The 22,124-nt window shown below is 38.9% G+C and overlaps 2 protein-coding genes across 2 annotated transcripts in view; both read right to left on the minus strand.

Annotated features, from left to right (window-relative positions):
* Window positions 1-22,124, minus strand: part of Ttc6 (tetratricopeptide repeat domain 6) — a 136,407-nt gene that overhangs the window by 62,814 nt on the left and 51,469 nt on the right. The window contains exons 6-7 of the mRNA XM_041658498.1: window positions 18,488-18,623; window positions 4,781-4,885 (exon numbers count right to left, since the gene is read on the minus strand). Coding sequence (XP_041514432.1) covers window positions 4,781-4,885; window positions 18,488-18,623 — 241 coding nt within the window. The remainder of the gene's footprint in view (window positions 1-4,780; window positions 4,886-18,487; window positions 18,624-22,124) is intronic.
* Window positions 16,211-16,603, minus strand: LOC121452382 (MICOS complex subunit Mic10-like). The gene has a single exon (XM_041658499.1). The coding sequence runs from the start codon at window positions 16,543-16,545 to the stop codon at window positions 16,432-16,434; it is 114 nt and encodes a 37-aa protein (XP_041514433.1). The 5' UTR covers window positions 16,546-16,603; the 3' UTR covers window positions 16,211-16,431.

Below are 22,124 nucleotides of genomic sequence, written 5' to 3' on the forward strand. Positions count from 1 at the left end.
AGCTGCTTTATTAACCAATGCCAATAAAACATATTCACAACATACAGAAAGGAATCCCACATCACCTTCCTTTTTTGTCTAATTAAAAAGGAAGGTTTTAACATAGCAAGATTATATATAACAAAACAGTTATCAAGCAAGAATTATAGTTACAATATTTAGTCCACTTATATTTGGCAAATTAAGAAAAATACTCTGTCATTGATTCTATCCTTGTGAGTCTAAAATTTTATATCTAATCTATCTTTTATAGTTATAACTATCTTTTGTCAACTCCATAAAAGACTCCAGAAGGATATAATATTGCCTAGATAAGCAGGGAGTGCATTGTAAGCAACTTACAAAACTCTAAAATTGACAGAGACATCTCGCTGCTTGGGCAGTCACCCCAAGATTTTCTGTAACATTGGAGCATCCATCTTAAGCCTACAGGCCTATAGTATCTGGCAGATTTTTTCATGAAGTAGGAAATTTGAAGCTCTCTTATGCCTTGTACTGGGTAAAGTATATCAGCATTTGTCTCCTTCAGCAGCTACATGGCATCTCTTTGACTCCACCAACTTTCTCTCTCTCTACATCTCTGTTCAGATTTCCTGCCTGGTTTTACTCTATTAAGTCATTGGCCGAAAGCAGCTTCCTTATTAACAAATGTCAATAAAACATATTCACAGCATACAGAGGGGAATCCCACATCAGTCAACCACTAGAGAGACCTTTTACTTCTACCAAAAATTTCGAACTGAAAGGACGAGGCCCTCTCTCCACAAATCTTCAGGCTCCACACCCAACTGAGTTCCTCTCTCTGCTCAGCCATACCGCTTCTGTCTCCACCTCCCTAGTAATGGGATTAAAAGTATGTAACTCTCAAACTATGGGATTAAAGGTGAGAACCATCACCACTGGGATCTCTTTCTGGATCAATCTTGTATAGCCCAGGATGGCCTTGAACTCACAGAGATCTATCTGCCTCTCTTTCCTGAGTTCTAGGATTAAAGGTGTGTGACATAACTCCCTGGCCTGTGTGGCTGATTAGTGTGACTGCTTTGCCCCCTGATCTCCAAGCAAGCTTTATTTATTAAAACACAAATAATATACCATTATAGCTGGGGGTCAACACAACATAAGGACCTGTATTAAAAAGTCCCAGCATTGGGAAGGTTGAAAAATCACTGTGTCTGGGTTTCTATTGTCATGATGAAACATCCTAATCAAAATTAATGAAGGGAGGAGAGTGTTTATTTCACTTACACTTACACATCTCTGTTCATCATCAAAGGCAGGAACTCAAGCAGGGCAGGAACCTGGAGGCAGGCGCTGATTCAGAGCCTTGAAGGGGGGCTGCTTACTGGTTTTCTCCCCATGGTTTACTCAACCAGCTTTCTTATAGAACCCAGGACCACCAGCCCAGGTGTGGCACCACCACGATGTGCTGGACTGGGCCCTCCCGACTGGATCACTAATTAAGAAAATACCCTACAGACTTGCCTGCCTTTAGCTGGAACTTATGGAAGCATTTTCTCAAATTCCTTTCTCTCAGATAACTTTAGCTTGTGTCAAGTTGATATTAAACTAGCCAGGACAGTATATTTTTACAAAAAAAAAAAAAAACCAAAAACTGTAGCACAATAGAAGGCAAAAAAGTTACTAGCTGTAGCAGAAAGACACTCAGGACTGCTATTCTTCAAAGATTACCTGATATGAAACAGAACTTTTGCAACTATTTGTCCTATGCTCACATAAGACATTCAAGTAACTGGAATTTCAAGTATTTAAAGGGACACTTTTTAACAAAACAAAGGCAAAAGCTTCCACACCATCTTTTATGTCAAAACAGAGGAACCAATTAAAAATCAATGGTTGTTTACTATAAAAAAAATAGCACATATACTAAAGTCTCAGAAGCTGTCAAAATATTTCTCAAAATAAGGTTCTTAACAGTGTACACACAGTTTAATGCCTCATTAAATCTTCAAGACTTGCTTAATATAAAAAATGTGTTTTAGGGGCATAGATAGAGTTACCTAGGAAGCAAAAAGATTCAAATCCAAGACTCTGATCCCAGAAGCTATGCTCTGCTTAGTCCAACTCAGTGTCAACAGTGGTAACTATGTGTAATGTCCCTGGCTTAGTTCATGGATACTGGGATAGGTAATAAACCATGAAACCACAGCACAAATAATAATTTCTAAAAATTTAAAAAATATATACTATATGTTATTAAGGATTAATAATACACTTTAAAGAAAACAATATCATAAGTTTTTAAACTTTTAAGACCCCACCCCACCTAAGTGGAATATCGAAAAGAAAATGATAACTATTCCCTTCAAAACAAATTATTTTTAAAAACAAATGAAGATGCTAAGTGAAAAATGGTGAAATAACTCAAATCCTTATACAAAAGTCATAAGTTATATTTATAGTACTTTAAAAGAATAAGAAAATAGTTAAAATTCAGTAAAAGAAATTAAAGAAATGACTAAACAGAATATCAACATTCTATGATAAGCCATGGAGTCAATAATCAAAAAGAATTCAAAAGAAAAATAACTAATTTTTACAATGGCAAAATGGGATGTAATATTAAGCCAAAATATTTCTACTCAAAGAAGGTATGCTGAATTCATTCCTTTTCCTGCTGACAGGCCACGATATCTAACAGCTTGAGATCAGACACTGTAAATCTCACCAGAAATGTATTAATGATGGTTCTTTACTAGCATGTGTATAGTAGTTTGATAAAGGATAAACTTTACAACTGAAAACAAAGCAAAAAACAAGAAAATTAAGCTACTTTCTAAAAATCCCATTATAGATATGAAAACCGCGAGAAATAGAAAAGTTATGCAACATTACAAACAGATTAAAACTGACAGAAAGTAACAAGTATCTTGTAAAACACACGGTTTTCTGTAATAAGTTAACAGCTGACTAAAAAACTACAATATATAAATAGCTCAAAAATTAGTAAAGAAAACATTTAAATCGTTAGAACTTTCCCGAATGGTTCAGTTCTGTCAAAATTTCAAACTTTCAAGAAGATTCCTCCTATCTGTATCAACTCTAGCATTTTCTTTTTAAATAAGTAAACAAAAATAACTGCTAACAAAATCAACAAAGGAGATAACCCATGGAGGCAACCACTCAATGTGATGACTGCCATCTTGGTTGTGACTGCCATTTTGTCCACCAGGTGACTGGGCACACATCCCAAGCCTTATAGGAAAAACAAAGCTATTAAAGCAGCCAGTAGAGCCTGTCATGCTGGCCACTGACACCTGCACTGTTTCCTACCTGACATTTAAACACGCTAACAGTTTTTAAGAAAGCCCAGGTAAGTTCCGGTTGGCAACAGGCCACCTTTGACTGGCTCGGTGTATTAACCCCTTTCTTCCTGCCCTGGGGGTACGCAGAACTGCTGCCCAAGACTTCCTTCTCTTTTATTTCATTTATTCTGTTATTTAATGTTTTTAAACTTTTATTGCTTGAGAAGTTCATACATGCATATAGATGGGTTTTAACCAAATACACCTCTCAATCCCTCACTCCGTTACTCGTTACTCCCAGGGCACACCTTCCTCTCCTAATTTGATGTGTTTCACTTTTTAAAGCCACTGAATCCACTTAGTGCTGGACATAGGTGAAGGTCCCTCTACTGGAGCATATATATATAGGTAGCCTTTTTGGTAAAACATACCTAAAGAAAACTGACTCTCACTCCTATAACTATAACCTATAACTCCTCAGGGAGGGCGGGGCTTCAGGAGCCCTCCCTCTTTCCATGCTGGTATTTTGACCTATTTGATCTTGCTTAGGTCTCGAGCATGTAGTCACATAACTTCGTGTATACAATGGCCCCGGCACACCCAATAAATACTATTTTAAGATAAAGCAGTGACTTAAAATTGCTCAACTAACAGAGTTTCACAGACAGATGGATTTAGTTCAGAATTCTACTAGAGCTTCAAAGAAGAATTAACTATCTTATTCCATTAAATGAGGACATGCTTGAAAACCTGAGACGTCAGGGACATCTGACAGACAGCATCTTAGATTCAGTCCGAGGAGAAAATGCAGCAGGTGCCTGGTGATAAGTTAGACCTCGAGGGGATTCCCACATGAGCCTGTGCCAACAGGACATAGGGCCATGTACTCTCTTCCTGGCTACCCTCATAGTTTGGTTTGAAATAAAGTTTGCTCCTCCACCAAAGTGTGAAGGACGTTCCATCTGGTTTTCCAGGAGAACTATAAAGTCTTAATTGTGAGGCAGATATCAATAATACGATTACCAGATTACCACGGCCAACAAATTTAATAGGAATTCTTAAATATTACCTAAAATTTCATGATAAATGTCCATTGTCTTCATGTGCCAAAAAGTAAATGGAAATACCATGAGGATTCTCTACACAACCTGCATGACTTTGTAACTGGAAGCCTCAAATAAAATACTCTTCCAAAAAGAAAATAGATTATTCTTGCCTAGCTGCAGTAAGTGTTTAATTTAAAGAAGGACATTGATCATAGTTAATCTTAGATATGTATACCAAAATTTGATAAAATAAAAGGATGCATTCCTATACATGTGTAATGATAAGTGTGACCATTATTTATATATTTAAATCATCTCTAAAGTGTCATCCAACCAATCCTGACCTTGACAACAATTGCTTGACAAATTATATAATAACTGTCCAGTAAATTTTATGTCAGAAGCAATTTATAGAAGTTTATTATTAAATAATGGCAAAAATAACAATCTAGAAAATGCATTCATTACCTCGTATTTCGCATATAATGCTTCCCTCACGGTTGATTCTGGAACCGCGAATTTGGGTGCAGTAAGATTCCAAAACATCTTTGAAGCTCCTGGATATGCAGATACCTTTAAAAGTATTACAAAAGATTATGACAAATAGTACTAAATGTCCCCTGAATTTAAAAGCCCAAGCTCCTGTCAAATTGTTTCTAGTTGTTGAGAAAATGGCTTGATTGATCACAGACTCTGAAAACCAAGGAAATCTGACGTGGTTCATTGTGAGCTTAAAGGAAGACAAGTAAAGCCAGCAGGGCTAAGAGATGCTGCAATGTGAGGTGAACCCCACTGCAGGCAAGCTGACCAGTCCTAGTGGGACAGAAGATATGCATGCCACGTCTTCAGTCGCCTCCTGCTGTGTGTTCTAAACAAGTTCTTATATATCCATACATACACACACACATATACGTATGTGTGGATATGAGGAGAGATGTATAGGTCATTCACAGAGCGTATTAAATGGAGAAATAAAGCCCAATTTAATTGTACCTTAGGAGAGAAGCAGATAACATTATAAACATTATATATAACATTTAGACACAACAATCATAAGATGTAGATGGGGCTTACACTGTATTTCAATTAATCCTTTCAGAAAAATTCACACAGAAGTGTTATTTATATAAATAAACTAGAAACCACAAACACACAAAGATATTACTTAGGATCATAAAGACATAGAGTGAAGTATTAAGTCATAAACTAAAAGAGGATTTGTTTTAGAGAAGGGAAAACTATGGCGGATGCTACCAGAATTGTGGTTCCATGACATCATGCAGTTGCTAAAACTTACTGAGCTTTGAAGAACAAAAGCTTAAAGGGAGTAAAGAGAAATCCAGGATAGAATGTGAAACATAACCAAACATTCTCACTGTTTCATCAACATGTGGAGCAACCTCGCACAAGCAGGCGGGATACTGAGCTCAGTGACTAAAGAAGAAACCGTCACTACGGCATTGTACTTTAGCTGCTGAAGACCCACGGGAATGTGGACTAGCAATTCCGACACGTCCCTTTGTGGATACTGGACTTCCATGGATGCTGAATGCAGCCGTGGAGGCAGCTGGGAGCCAGTTCACCACTGCTGGAGTGAGAGTTTGAAGATAAGCAAGGGGGAACTAGAATGTGTTTTATAACACAGTGGATTAGGAACTCACATTTAGTTTAATATAGGTGCATGCACACAGCTACATTTACAGACACATATTTTTACAAATAACACTTTTATCAATCTTTATGAATTCCATAAATGTATTTTGATCATATTCATTCCCGCTCCTCCTCCATCTATCCTTTCTGCCCCTACTCCACTACCTACCCAACATTGACTTTTCTCCCCTTTTGTCCTTACTTAGTCCAGTTGGTATTGCTCTACCACTCTTGGGAGTGGTATACCCTAGAATATAATCAACCAACTAGGGGTCTCATCATTAAGGAAAAGTGACTTCCTTCTCCCAGCTAACAAAGGCTCAGAGCTCCTCAGCTAGGGCTGCTCCTCCCTCCTTCCAAGTTGGGATTTTGTCTAACTTAAACTTGTACAGGACTTGTGAGTTCATGTGTGCTACTGCTCCGCTGGAGACACATAAATTCTTCCTGTGTCTGTTGGCAAGGCTTAGAAGCAACAATGCCTCAATAGTAGCAAGCATACATCCTATTTAGACCTTGGTTTAATCACATAAATGGGATCAGGATGCATCACACAAAGAAATCAGGAAATATGAGTCTGGGACATTTTGTACTGTATGGAATTAGGAAACTGTCTTTAAAGGGAAAAAAATAGAATTCTAGAACATCTTCGAGTTCCAAAAATTAAAGGACTGCCCTAAAACTTATAATGGTGAGATGCATTGAAAGAGGTCCAGGGGGCCAAATAAAGGAGCTGCCAGCAGCCAAGGCTCAAACCATTTCAGCAGTGGGAGTAGGAGTAATGAAGTTGCACTGGATTATAACACAAAGGGTAATATAAATATCTATCAGTAATGCTGATTTCAGCAAATGAATGAATAATAGACGCATTTTTCTACACAGAAGAATTTTAGCTAATTTTTGTAAGTACGCTAACCTCAAGGAGGTAGGGCAAAGTTCTTTTCGTTTTAATTTCCTTTAAAGAAAAAGCATGCATCCACCCACTGAGACAGTGGAGCTGATCTACGGGGAGCTCACCAAGGCCAGCTGGACTATGACCGAAAAAGCATGGGATAAAACTGGACTCTCTGAACATGGCGAACAATGAGGGCTGATGAGACATCAAGGACAATGGCAGGGGGTTTTGATCCTACTTAAGGTGCTGGCTTTGTGGGAGCCTAGCCAGTTTGGATGTTCACCTTCCTAGATATGGATGGAGGGGGGAGGACCTAGGACTTACCACAGGGCAGGGAACCCGGACTGCTCTGTGGACTGGAGAGGGAGGGGGGGGGAGAGGAGTGGGGGGAGGGGGAGAAGGGTGGGAGGAGGGGGAGAAGGGTGGGAGGAGGGGGAGAAGGGTGGGAGGAGGGGGAAGGGAAATGGGAGGCTGGGAGGAGGTGGAAACTTGTTTTTTGTTTATGTTTTTTTTCTTCTTTTCGCAATAAAAAAAAATTAAAAAAAAAAAAAAAAGAAAAAGCACAGCACAGGCAGGTAAAACTTTTCAAGGAAGACATTTGTGACCAAGGTCAGCACCATGCCGAGAAGTCATGCTGACAGCACATGCCTTGCAGGTTAGAAGAGTCTCTTAGCAGTCTTTCTTCTGGAGTCTCACAAACCCATCAACTCAAAACATCAGTCACTCCCAGCTGAGATGCTGTTTACAGAATGGTGGAAGAGAAATCCCAAAATCTTCACTGAAATGAGGAAAATCTGGGATAGTGTCACAGTTTAAAAGAAAATAAAGAAACGGGGCAATTAAAAGTGTTGTGTCCAGACAGACTCCTGGGACACAGGCGTGGTTTGTAAAGCCAGGGAATGCTGGATGGAGTATGAACCTTAGTGAGAAGCACACACCAATTCTGGTCGATTAATTTTAACAAACATACCACCAGCTGCAGAGATCTCCCAGAGTCGCCACCCTCAGCATCCCCCACTGGTATAAATGAGGAGGAAAGCATTCTTTCATAGCTCCAGAATCGAGGCACATGCTTCCTCTGAAGAGTCCAGGGAAGAGTTCTCCCTGGCTCCTCACTGGCTCCTCGAGGCTACGAACTTTTGCATTTATTGGTCAGCCGCTACACCTTACTCTGTCATCACATGACTTGAATCCCTGTGTGCCCCAACTTCACATAGCATTCTGCTTTTCCTCCCTATTTTTTTTTATTTTTCTTTTATTGAAGATAGATTTACATACAACACAATCTGATTCTAGCTTTCCCTCCACTTTCCCTCCTAGATCATCCCCACTTTCCCACCCATCCAAATGCATACTAGGTTTGCTCTCTCATTAGAAAACACAGTCATCTAAAACATAACAATAAGATAAAAAAATAAGTAATAATATAATAATAAAACAAAAAAAACAGAATAGGAAAAAAAAGATCAGGAAAAAGGGCCAGAGAAAAATCACAAGGAGCATATATAAGACATAGAATCACACACGTACGCACACACAGAAATCCCATAAAAACACAAAACTGGGAACCTTAATATATCAGCAAAATACCTGTAAGGTAAAATTAAAAGTCCAGACAAAGTATTCTGAGATTCAGAAAAAAAAAAAGCTTAAAAAAATACCACTGAATTTGTTTTGAACTGTCCACCTATTGCTGGGCATTGAGCCTGTCCGTGTGTATGGCTTGTACACCCAGTGAAAATCTGCTGGAGACAAACAATTTCACCTTTGCAGGAGGATATCTGTTGTAGAAGGGCCACTTGTTTCCTGACCGCTGGGCAGCTCAGACCCAAAATAACCACACAGAAACTATACTAATTAAACCACTGCTTGGTCTATTAGCTCTAACTTCTTATTAGCTAGCTTTTACATCTTAATTTAACCCATTTCCATTATTTTATATTTTATAATGAGGCTCTTGGCCTACAGGCAATGTTCCAGCATGTCAGTCTCCAGAGGTGGCTCCATGGCTTCTCCTTGACTCTGCCCTTCTTTGTCCCAGCATTCGGTCTAGTTTTCCCCGCCTAGCTCTGTTCTATCTTATCAGGCCAAGCCAGTTTCTTTATTAAGCAATGCTATTCACAGCATAGAGAGGGGAACCCCACATCAGATTATCAGTTAGAGATAGCTTTTGGGTTACAGATGGGAGCTAGTGTCCACTTTCCCTCTCAGCACTGGGAACCCATCTGGGTTAGACTTGTGGAGGCCCTGTTCATGCTGCCGCGGTCTGTGTGAGCCTCTCTGTGCATCACTCCTGCTGTGTTTAGAAGGCCTGTTTTTCTTTGATGTCTGCCATCTCCTCTGGTTCTTACAGTCTTTCTCCTCTTTTCCTCCAGGATTTCCTGAGCACTGATAGGAAGGATGTGATGGAGACACCCAACTCAGAAACAAGTGTTCAAAGGTCTCTTACTCTCTAAGCATGTCCAACTGTGAGCCTCTGTATTTGTTCCCATGGCCTACAGAAGCAAGCTTTTCTGATGGTGGCTGAGCAGGACCCTGGATCTGCGAGTGCAGTAGTTTTTGGATTTCTCCTATGTTTCTGGTCTATCTAGTGTCAGGATCTTGGCCTCTTGAACAATGTCAGAAATGGGTTCCATCTCATGGAGTAGGCCTTAAATTCAATCAGATATTAGTTGGTTACTCCTACAACCTTCGAGCCTCTTTTGTACTAGTACATCTTGCAGGAAGTTCACCATTGTAGATCAAAGACTTTGTAGCTGGGTTAGTGTTTATCTTTTTCTCCTGGTAGTATGCAGAGAACCTTCTAGTACCACAAACACTAGCCAATAGAAGTGAAGGTGCTAGGTGGATACCAGTGCAATTTCTTTGCATTCAATGAATTGTGTAGCTATTGCCTTCAACATTAGGGCCTTGCTGTCAGTTTGTGGAGAATGACCAGTAGCCTTGGCAATATCCCAGGTGGTTTGGGGATCTCCGTGGGCCCCTTTGGACAACAACTTCATTACATGTAAGCCATTCTCAGAACTGGAGTCTTCACTCAGTGATGAGAAGCATTCTGTTTTCCTAAGTATACCATTACTATTGGATATAAGACTTATCCTACAATCAGAATAATTTTATCCTAAAATTTTAATTATATCTGCAAAGTTCTTGTTTCTAAAACAGCAGTACATTCACAGTACCAAGAGATGGCACTTGGATATGTCTTCTGGAGACAACTGTTCAAATACTACTACATTACTAATAGAGGCAGTAGGGTCTGAGGAATGAGAAAAATCCCCATGTCGTCTTTGTAAAGATATAATAACAAAAGAAATAAAAACAATTTTTAAAAGAAATAGGTGCATGTAAAAAAATGTTTAGGCATTCATGAAAAGAAGTTGAAGAAACTGGCTATACTTTGAAATAATAGTTGTTTGAATGCTTGATATCATTGGCAGTTTTCTTTAACTTTGTTGACTTTTGAAACTACTTAAGCAGATTAATTATGCATGAACCCCCCAAAATTCAGGACTGCTTTTGTCAAAAATAAAAGAGCAGAAATGATCATAAAACATCCATTTCAAGCACTACTAAAGCATTAGCTATGAACTCTTGGCAGTAACATTTTCTGAAGTGCAGATGAACATATAAAGACACAACTCTAAAAAAAGTCACAATAATAGGAATACTAATATTGATTTCTAGTCAGACACATGCCTCTACTATCTTATACATTTTATTGATATTTCCTATCTACCAAAATAATTTTTAGGTAAAGAAAGGCAGATTTTCCCGGGCAGTGTGTGCCATTAATAAACTAACACTTGGGAAGCAGAGGCAGGTGGATTTCTATGGTTTCAAGGCCAGCGTAGTCTACAAAGAGAGCTCTAGAAAAGCCAGGGCTCTTATACAGAGAAACCCTGTCTCAAAAGCCAACAAAAAGGAGAGAGAGACAGACGGGGGGGGGGGGGGGGTGGGAGGGAAAGAGGGAGGGAGGGAGGGAGGGAGGGAGGGAGGGAGAGAGAGAGAGAAAGAGAGAGAGAGAGAAAGGCAGATTTTGTAGTTGCCAGGCTAAAGTGTTTGGCCTCACTTGCCCTCTATCTTATAAGGAATTTTGCAAGTAATATACAATATACACAGAAGCCAGTAAGTCTTTGCTAAGAATGGTAAACTCTTCCCAAAGCAGTTGACAACTTTTCCCAAGAATATCTAGAAATTAAGAGGGTTCCAGGTATACAAATGATATGTCCCGGCACAGTAAGGTCTTCCTACTATGGAGTAGATAGCGTGATATCAGATTAGGCATCTAGAACAAGGTTATCATCCCAGATGTGAGCAAGATACGAACCTGTAGGAGGGAGGCTGATCAACAGTGCTCTGTTTTCAAGGAAAGGCACAGATGTCCCTTCAGGAGAGCTTTTATCAAATTAAACCAGTAAAGATATGCTAATCAAGGGAAAGTACTCTGCAGGGCTCAAAATGTTCTAAGGGTTTTAGGAACATGATTAACTTGGTTAGTGGAGACTGGAATTTGACAGGAAGGTAGACACACACAGCAACTGAATCACTAAAGCTCAAAATGTTCTAAGGGTTTTAGGAACATGATTAACTTAGTGGAGACTGGAATTTGACAGGAAAGCAGAAACATAGAGCAACTGAATCACTAATTAGAAAATATTTGACTTCCATTTAGTGTCTAACAGAACCTTTACAGTTACAGAAATATACATATATACATATATATGGTTCTGAGCTTGTATGTATTAGCATTAGAGCCTACTATTGGTAAGCCACATAGCCACACTGATGACCTGAGGTCGGAACATTCTGTTCACTGAAGGAGAGAGACATGTGAGCTTATTTCAAGGTATTTAAACTTCAAAGCAGAACACCAGATTTCAAAATCTATTCAGAAATGGGGGAAGGGGCTGATTTGCTTTCTTACTATGACACTGCACTGCTGGATAAACATAAAGAACAAGATGGATGGTGTCAGCATGAACCCAGACAAAACACCTATAAAATGCCCTGTGAGAAGCACACAACCATGATAGAGCTTTCTAAATCTCAATCACTCAGTACACAACTTCTGAATTTCAATGTGACGAGAAGACCGTAAAGAGGATCAGTAGGGGTACCTCACAGAGGAAAAGTTTATGTGCAGCTATTTGAGTTGTGAACTAAAGTAGACAGTCTTTACCTAAAAAGGAAAATAACGAGCTGTGAACCAGTAAGAATGACACTATATGGCCAGCGTTTCCTCAAAAGAGTAAACCTGTCAGTGCCAAAAGTTTAACCAACAGAAAGGAGTTCCTGGCCAAATACTAGAATTTTAGAAAGCTGTGGCCATCACTATGGCATTGCCACATTTCACTACTAAAGACACTGGATTGTCCCTCATGATCATTTCATTAGATGCAGAAAAGGTCTTTGACAAGATCGAACACCCCTTCATGACAACCTTGGAAAGATTAAGGATACAATGGTTTTACCTAAACATGATAAAGGCAAATTACAGCAAGCCTATAGCCAACAACAAACCAAATGGAGAGAAACTGAAAACAATAAGGAACAAAACAAAGCTGCCCACTCTTGCCATATCTAGTCAATACACTACTTGAAGTTTTAGCTGGAGCAACAAGACAACTGAAGTAAATGAAGGGGATAAGCTTGGAAAGGGAAAAGTCAAATTACTGTTATTTGCAGATGATATGATAATATACATAAGTGACCCCAAAAAATCTACCAAGTAATTGCTACAGCTATCTGATAAACACTTTCAGTAAAGTAACTAGACACAAGATTAACTCAAAAAAAAATCAGTAGACCTCCTATACAAATTACAAATGGGTTGAGAAAGAAATCAGGAAAGCAACACCCTTCACAATAGCCACAAATAACATAAAATATCATGGGGTAACACTAGCCAAGCAAAAGAAAGATCTGTGTGATAAAAACTTCAAGTCTTTGAAAAAAGAAATTTAAAAAATTATCAGAATATGGAAAGCTCTCCCATGCTTATGGATCAGTAGGATTAACATAATAAAAAACATCCATTCTACCAAATGAAATCTACAGATTCAACACAATCTCCATCAAAATTCCATCACAGTTCTTTATAGACCTTAAAAAGACAATACTCAACTTCATATGGAAAACAAAAATCTCAGGAGAACTAAAACAATCCTGAACAATGAAAGAACTTCTGATTGCAAACTCTACCCAAAGTTATAGTAATAAAAACTTCATGGTATTGGCATAAAAACAGACAAATTGTTCAATGGAATTGAATCAAAGATCCAGATGTAAATACACATTTATATGGTCACCTGACTTTTGATAAAGAAGCCAGAAATACACAATGGAAAAAAAGAAAACATCTTCAACATGCTGTTCTAATTGGATGCCAGTGTGTAGAAAAATGCAAATAAATCCATAGCTATCACCCTGCACAAAACTTAAGACCATGTGAACCAAAGACTTCAATATAAAACCAGACATACCTTTTTCTATCTCCCTCTCGAAGAGGCAGCTTCCATCTCTACTTTCTCTCTCTCTCTCTCTCTCTCTCTCTCTCTCTCTCTCTCATTCTTTCTCTTTCTCTCCCCTTTTCTTCCCTTCTCCTTTCCCCTTCAATAACCCACTAACTAAATATCCAACCTCAAAAAAAAAAAACCAGACATACTGAACATAATAAAAAGAAAAATGGGGAATAGCACAAGAGACAATTTCCTGAACAGAATATCTATAGCTCAGGCACTAAGATTAATAATCAATAAATGGGACCTCATGAAACTGAAAGGCTCTGCAAGGCAAAAATACCATCAATAAAACAAAATGACAACCTATAGAATGGGAAAGATTTTCACCAACTCCACATCTGACAAAGGTAGTGTGTATATATGTGTGTGTCTATGTGTAGAACTTCATATATTTCACCAAAATAAAGAATTCAAGAAACTAAACACAAAAAAACAATAATCCAATTTAAAAATGGGGTACAGATCTAAGCAGAGAATTCTCAATAGAGGAATTTCAAATGGTTGAGCAACACTTAAAGAAATGTTCAACGTCCTTAGCCATCAGGGAAATGCAAATCAAAGGACTTTGAGATCGTACAGATGTCATAGTAGCTAAGATAAAAAACACAAGTGACAGCTCATGCTGGAGAAGATGTGGAGCAAGGGAAATACTCCTCCACTGCTGGTGGGAGTGCTGGAAATCATCATGGCAGTTCCTCAGAAAACTGGGAGTTGATCTACCTCAAGATCCAGCAATATTATACTTTTGATTTGGTAAATTCACGTGAATTTTAATGAATAGTGCAAAGATCCCTCCACCTTTACCCAACTGACCTTAAGGCAACATCTTAAAAATTATAATATGCTCTCATACATAAAATGCTAACAATTATTCAATCAAGATACAGTATCATAAAGATCACTCATCTTTTACTCTGGTGAGACATTCATTGGAAACCAGACTCTGGAGCCCTAGAAATCAACAATGGGTTCTACAGCCTCACAATTCATCATTGTGAGGAATATTACATAATAGGAAAACTTACAGGTAAAATGGCAAACAAGAGTCTACCTCAGTGTGCTCTACTGAAGGAAAGGCAAAAAAAAAAAAAGAAAAAGAAAAAATAGAGTAAAGAGACTTTATTCTATTTTTATTTATTCTATTATTTAAGAGAAAAAAATAAAGAACTTCAGAAATCTACAAAAGTGGCAATACCCCCCCCCCCCACAAACAAAACAACAGAAAAACAGACACATGATTATAGAGAACTCTGAGCCAGCAATGGGGTGACACTGGAAGACACCCAGCCCAAGCCCAGTTCAGTCAGCAGATCAGAGCAGGGTGCTGGACCCAGAAGCTGGGTCCACAGGCAGGCATGTATTTCTAGACTGTGCCAAGCTAAAAGTTAAAACTAACCAACACAATGTGCAATATTTTGCTTAAAACATTATAGCCAAAGTTCTTGGAATATATTTTCTTATAAAGTTACTTTTTTATTACAACACTGCTTGGCCAATAGCTTAGGCTTCTTATTAACTAACTCTTACATCTTAAATTAACCCATTTCTATTAATATGTGTATCACCAAGAGGTTGTGGCTTACCGGTAAGATTCAGGGGCATCTGCCTCCTTCAGCAACTACATGGCATCTCTTTGACTCCACCTACTTTCTCTCTATATCTCTGTTCAGATTTCCTGCCTACCTTTACTCTACTCAGCCATGGGCTGCAACAGCTTCTTTAATGACCATATAATAAATAATAATAAAACATATTCATAGCATACAGAGGGGAATCCCACATCATCTCCCCTTTTCTTTCCAAATAAAAAGGAAGGTTTTAACTTTAACATAGTAAAATTACATATAACAAAACAGGTATCAAGTAAGAATTATAGTTACAATATTTATATCTATTTTATTTTTTATCATAACTAAGGAAAACTATAACTATCTGTCTTCAACTCCATCAAAGACTCTCTCTTCAACTCCAACAAAAGTCTTCATCTAAGTAAACAGGAACTGCATTGTAAGCAACTTCCAAAACTCTAGAATTGACAGAGACATCTTGCTGCCTGGACAGTCACCCAAAGTTCTTCTGTAATGCTGGGGAACCCATCTTCAGCCTATAGGCCCATAATATCTGGCAAGCTTCTCCATGAAGCAGGAAATTTGAAGATCTGATTTGCCTTGTAATGGCAAAGCTCATCAGATGCTTTAATCTGTGTCCTGCAAAATGTCTGGCAGTTCTTTCATGGAGCAGGAACCCTGAAGGACTGTATCACCTTTTGGCAAGTTCAACAGTCATTTTTCTATGGGTCCTGCTTGTCCAGTTCATACAGCATACAGTCAAGCAGTCCAGGCAAGATTTATGTTACCATTTCTTTATGATCCTCAGGCAAGCAGTTGCTGAACTGTATAGTAGTCACCTGTGGATATTTTTCTATTTTCCTTCTTTCATTTTTTAAATTATGGTCTCAAGCTGGCCTCAAATTATTTCTGTAGCAGAATATAGTCCTAACCCCGACAGTGCAGACTCTGAATTTCCCTATCAGATTGCAGAGAATCCCCCCCACTCATGTTGTTCTGAGAATTTTATCATAAAATTCGGTTGGTTTCACTGAATTATTTTTCTGTACTGATTGATTCAATCATGCAATTTTTCTTCATTATGGACTATGATACAACCTTAAATATGGAATTACCCTTTTATCCCATGTCATATAATTCCTTGTGTGTACATTTCAATTCTATGTCCTTAATACCAAAAATCAGGAAGTGTTCCTTCTCTTTGGGGAAGGGATTTTACAGAACTAGTGTCAGTTTTTTCTTTCTTTCTTTTTTTTTTTTTTGGCTTCCCACTTTTAATTTATTTAAGATCACCTCCTTACAATTTCCAAAGAGAAAATACAAAAGAAACAGACTTGGTTTCAAATACATAAACAGTGGCTGGAGTTGAAAGCATTGCTGAGGACACTGTCACAGGACGTCAGCGCACTCCAGGGCACTTCAGTATTCCTGAGGAATAAACATGGTTTCTCCTTCTTCCCACTGGGATGTTCTCAGCATAAGTCACTGCTCTTTGACAAATTTTCCATGTAGAAGATACGGAGCCTGCAAGTCATGCTGACAGTTGGAGTAGGCCATCCCCAATCCCACGCCAGAACCAAAGGCTAATGGCCACATTCTCCTTTTAAAGAAGGTGAGTGAGAAAACAACTCCTAATCCAAAACCAGTACCTAGTTTCACCGCTTAGTAGAAATCTCTCCCGTAAATCCAGTAAATTACCAGAGTCTGGAAATGAGGAAAGAAGAGGGTGCTTCTTGATCATTCCATTTCCTTACTAGTTATGCTGCTGGTTGAAAGTTCTATCTCTCGTGTAGGGTAAGCTGCAGTTTTGTGGAAAGAGACTGCTCCATCTATTTGGAGATCTCATATTTATGTACATAGAGAGTAGCTTATGATGCTACCGCCACCACAATCTTTTGTTCTCCTCCAGGGTCTGCAGATGTTTTCGTTTCTAATGTTAATTTGTGGCTTTCTTTCCTTGTTTTTCCTAGAGATTTTCGCTTATTTTACCTCGTCAAAGAATGCACTTTCCTTGGCTGCTCTGATCTGCTGCTTTCGACTCCACTGAGTTCTGCTCCTTGTTACTTCTTCTTTCTGCCTCCTCTAGGTCTCTTTGTACTTTTCCTTGACTATTGAGGTAGGAGCTTAAATTACTGACTTGGAATTTTCTCTTTTCTATTGTACTATGTACTGCTATAAAATTTTTCTTCTCTGCCTTCTTTGGGTTACCTCCCACAGTCTTTGACATGATAGATTTTCATCAGGTCAGTAGATTTTAAGATTCCCAAAATGTTCTCTTTAATCATAGATTAAATATAAATTTAATCAGAGATTAAACCAGTGTTGTTTGCTGAACCTTTTATACCTTTTACTGATTATCTAGATGTTGCAGTCAGATGTTGGAAATAAAATATTTTGAAATAGTCAAGTGCAATCATAGAACTCCTCATTTCTCTTGTCACTTCTGTGACTGAGAATTTTTTTCACATATCTTACAGTTTTACATTGGCTACATAAACAGTTTACCATGACTGTTTCCTGGTGTATCTACACTTTGCCTGTGATTCTGTCTCTGATAACTTGCCAGGTTTGGGAGTTTACTATCTGATACAAATACAGCCACTAGCATCCTTGTTTGATTAGTGTCTACACGATAGCTTTTTAAATTTTCTAATATAAATCAAACCATCTCATACTTTTAGCATATTTTTATAGAAACTACATAGTTGGGCTATGTTTATTTGTTTTTTAACACTTTCTGGCATTCTCTGTCATTGAGTATATTTAGAGGATTTGCCTTTAATTAAGGACCATTATATTTACATTATTTTTTTTATTTTCTAGTCTCCTTTTGTCTCCCTGTTTTCTATTCTTCCTTGTCTTTGAGTTATTTGGACCTATTTGGAATTCTGCTCTTATTTTCTAGTGTTTTTGAGTATATCTCTTTGTGAGTATTTAATTTAATTTATTTGATCCTGGTATAATATAGCAATCACATCTAATAGTCTACTGGTATCTTCACCCTCCCACAACTACAGAAGAAATGCTACTGAAATATTTTTGTCTTTTCCAGCTACGTATCTTTTTAAAGTCGGAATTTTTCTCATGTATTCTAACCAAACAAACAACCAAAAAATATGCAGAATTTATGAGAATCCAATATACAAAGAGATTTGACAAGTGAGTAAATTTAGGAACAAATTCTAGTTTTCTCCATATAGTTAGGTGTTGGAGATTGTAATGAAGGGAAGCATGGCAGTGTGTGGCTGTAACCCCAGCACTCAGGAGACCGAGGCAGAAGGATCACCAGCTAGAAGCAGCCTACCCTGGCCTACACAGCCAGACAACGCTGCAAGGAAAAAGGCAGCTGTGACTTTATAAACATGCCCTGTGGAATCACATTTAACACTCATGGTTTTACCATTTTAATGTTCAAAAATACAGTTCACATTCACAATATAAAAGTCCTCAATAACGTTCAAGAATACCAACAGAGTACAGACCAAAAAGCTTAAGAACACATGAGGTAGAGAAACTTCGTATTAAAGGGAATTCTTACTTCTTCTCCTGAGAGCTGCAAGTCTGGTTGGTGAGCTTGCCATTGACTTGTCTGCACTAATTCAGGGAATTCCTCTGGTGGGACTGGAGGAACGCTGCCATATTTCTCTTTCTCAACAGGAAAACCATACAGTATTCTATAATGTGACAGAAATAATAAATTTGTTTTTAAAGTTATTGATGAAGCAAAAGGGAACACCCTCTTTCCACTTATCTCTGCTTAGAGAAATGTACTGATATTTAATATCTGCACCAAGCAGATCATAGAGAAGTAAATTCAAATTTTTAAAAATATGGCTCTAAACACAATTGATTTGTAATCTTTGTGATGCATTTGATTCATTACATGGGGGAAAAGAGCTCACTTTTTAAATATGAAACAAAAAAAATTAAAACCTTATTCGGGGGCTAGAGACATGGTTCAACGGTTAAGAATACTGGCTGCTCTCCCAAAGGACCTAAGTTCAATTCCTAGAACCTACATAGCAGCTCTTTCAAGGGGTCCAAAAATCTCTTCTGGTCTCTGCAAGCACCAGGCATACATGGGGTTTATAGACATACATGCAGGCAAAACATCCATATACAAAAAAAAATTAAAACTTTATTTCTAGCTTTCTTCTCCACTCCAAATCCACAGTCAAACAAAATTTCTTAGACTGGGGTCAAAACACCGACCTAAGTAGGACTGCCAATGCACTGTAGTTTTCCCTTTAGGCTTAGATCTTGCCAAGTTGAAGATGTTTAGCATCACATTTCCCTCCGTAGACGACACAGGCTTATAGCTAAGAATGGGTAGCATACAGGCATATTTAGTATAAAACAAAGTTTGAGAGCAGAGGTAATCAATAATAAATGACTTAAGAGACTTCTTAATAGTTAATGCTCTATTGTCAGCATGCTGTAATAAGTATAAAATAAACATAAATCAGGCTTGGTCGGATTCCAGCAATGTCAATCACACATGATTGACACACTCTGATTTCCTAACATTCCACTAAAGGCACCTATAATAGCTTCGTGAGTTACCAACTGCCAAGGCTAAACATACACAAACCCAAAAGACTTGCCGTCTCATAATATTCTGAACTCTCAGAGCCCAACTTCTGGAGAAAGTCACCTCTTACCTGTCTTTAGTCAAATATCTGGATTCAAAGAGAAATTACAAGCAGCTCCCAGCAAGCTGCATACACAGAAAGTCAGTCCTCCTGATGGTGTTGAGGACGACGAGGTAAGAACTCTCTTGCAGCTGGGGTGTCCTAGATATGACCTGGGACCTCTTTCTAGGGGTGCTCACACATGTACCATGTAGAAGGAAGGAGGTTCTGAGGTTTCTGTTGCAAGCACAGTCAGGACACACCGAGTTCTTCCACAGCAGCGTTCCAAAGTTACTGCTTTAGTTTGTTTCATTTTTATTTTGCCAGGGAGGATAACAAATAAGACTAAAAATCTGGGACAAAGACACGTGATTCCCTGACTCTTAACTAAGGGCCCGTGTTAGCAGAATGGGTTTTGGGTTCTCAGCTTTCCTGAGACAGGAGGAGTGGTTCCCCCGGCAGCCAGTTCAGTTGCAGTGTGGGTACTTCTGCACGTCTTCCCAGGTGAATGTCCATTTATTTCAGCCCTTCCACTAATCAGCAGTTGCTCAATTTCTCAATTCCGTCTTGCTTCAAACAGCTAAAAGTATTTCTGTTTTTTGCAACTCAGTCCTGACCAGTAGGTCTGGAAAAGAACAGGCTTGGGTTTAGAGACTAATAAAATGAGCCTGGAGTAGAAATACATCCAACCGTGGAAGGAAGGTGACGATGGTCAGGGGCAGGGTGACATAAAGCGCTTACAGCACTGCCGTTCTTCTCTTCAGCTGGGAGTCATAAACAGGGTGGCAACCATCATTTACATGGACTGTCTTTCCAAAGGCACAATTCATTGCTATGTGTTAGTTGGTCAAAAGAATATGGAAGATGTTGCTGGCATTCCATAGTGCCAGCTCCGACAGACATGCCCAGAGCCTTAGTGGAATGGCCATCCAAGGGTAGCAACAGTTCCCATGTGACAGAGGTGAATCAGTTATTTGTAATTTTCTCTCTTTGTTTTCCATGAGCCCCTTATTTTGAGAGAAGAGAATCCAACCTTCCTCAAGTTCTCATCTTTGGGAAACATCACCATTTTATGAGTTTGGACCGAAAGTCTCCTGATCTCCAACCATGCCCTCACTTCCAACAGCAGCTGCCCATTCTGCTCATTCGCTCCAGTGCCTCTCCTGACCATCACAGCTCCTCATCTGACTCCTGTGCTATCATCTTTTCTGGTTCTTTACCTCCAGACTCTCCCTCCTCCAATTCCTGTTACAGACCCATGGCAGACTTTGTGTCAATCACTTCCTCTCCAAATGCGCCAATGATTAACTTACAACAGGGCCTAAACTATAGCACCTTGCAGGCAGGCTCCTCCAAACGCTGGAGTACACTGACCTTGCCAATCCTACTTCACTCCCCCAATGCGCCATTCAATCCATATAGATTATGAAATGGTGAACTAGGTACTGGAGACCGAGTACCACGTATAGAGCACCTTTGGAGCAGCCAAGCCAATACACAATTGTAGGATCCTGAGGCTCTGGAAATGGGAATGAGCAAGGGCTAGAAACTTGAACTCTTTTTCCAAGACCTGCACAACTCTCCTCCTACCCAGACAAAACTCACCTTTGTCTCCTTAAACTTCCTCCTGTTCTTTCATTATAGAATATACTCCATCTTGCCTTGTATTTATCTCGTAGGAAAATAGCATGAGGCTGGGGAGATGACGACACTAACTCTCCATTTCCCAAGGGCTTGGATGTAGTAGTTATGATGTAGATGGTGAACTTGGTCTAAGTAAAAAGAGTCTTACAGAATGGGGGGGTGGGGTCCTGAAAACCAAAGCCCAGCATGGGCTGTTGGAGTAGGTCCACGGGGACTCTCTAACTGTCACAAACATCTTATATGTACTTGGTAGAGATGCACCTAATGGATGGGAAACTGGGGATGTGAACCCAGTAATCCATGTTTTCACCGTCCCTGCAGCTGATTCTGATACTGTTTGAGAGTCTCTGATTATCACTAGCCTTTCTAAAACAGCTCGATCATACAATACCCTGAGTGACCATCAAGTCTACATCGTCCAGCCCTTCTCTGGAAATTCTGATTCAGTAGGTTTGAGAATTAATATAGTGATCAAGCACACCAAATGGTCTTTATGCTTAAGCAAGTCTAAACATGGACTGGAGAGATGGATCAATGATTAAGAGTACTGGCTGTTCTTTCAGAGGTCCTGAATTCAATCCCCAGCAACCACATGGTGGTTCACAACCATATGGGATAATAATGCCCCGATGCCCTCTTCAGTTTAATACTCTCTTCTGTCAGGCAGACATATATGCAAATAGAGCAATCAAGTGTATAAATAAAGAAATCATTTTTTTTTAAAAAGGGGGAAAGAAAGTTCAAATATCACTGATACTGTGAGAAGACTGAGACTCTGCAATGAGGCTGTAGCCTGGATTTTAATCCTAAATTGGCCACTTGCTATTATGTTGGTCCTATGGTTTGAATATGATTTGTATTCACCAAAACTCACACTGAGTCCTGTTCCCAAAAGTAGCA

The sequence above is a fragment of the Microtus oregoni genome, unplaced genomic scaffold (genome assembly GCF_018167655.1).
Source record: "Microtus oregoni isolate MIOR12 unplaced genomic scaffold, Mior012 000009F_ref0000495, whole genome shotgun sequence".
NCBI lineage: Eukaryota > Metazoa > Chordata > Mammalia > Rodentia > Cricetidae > Microtus > Microtus oregoni.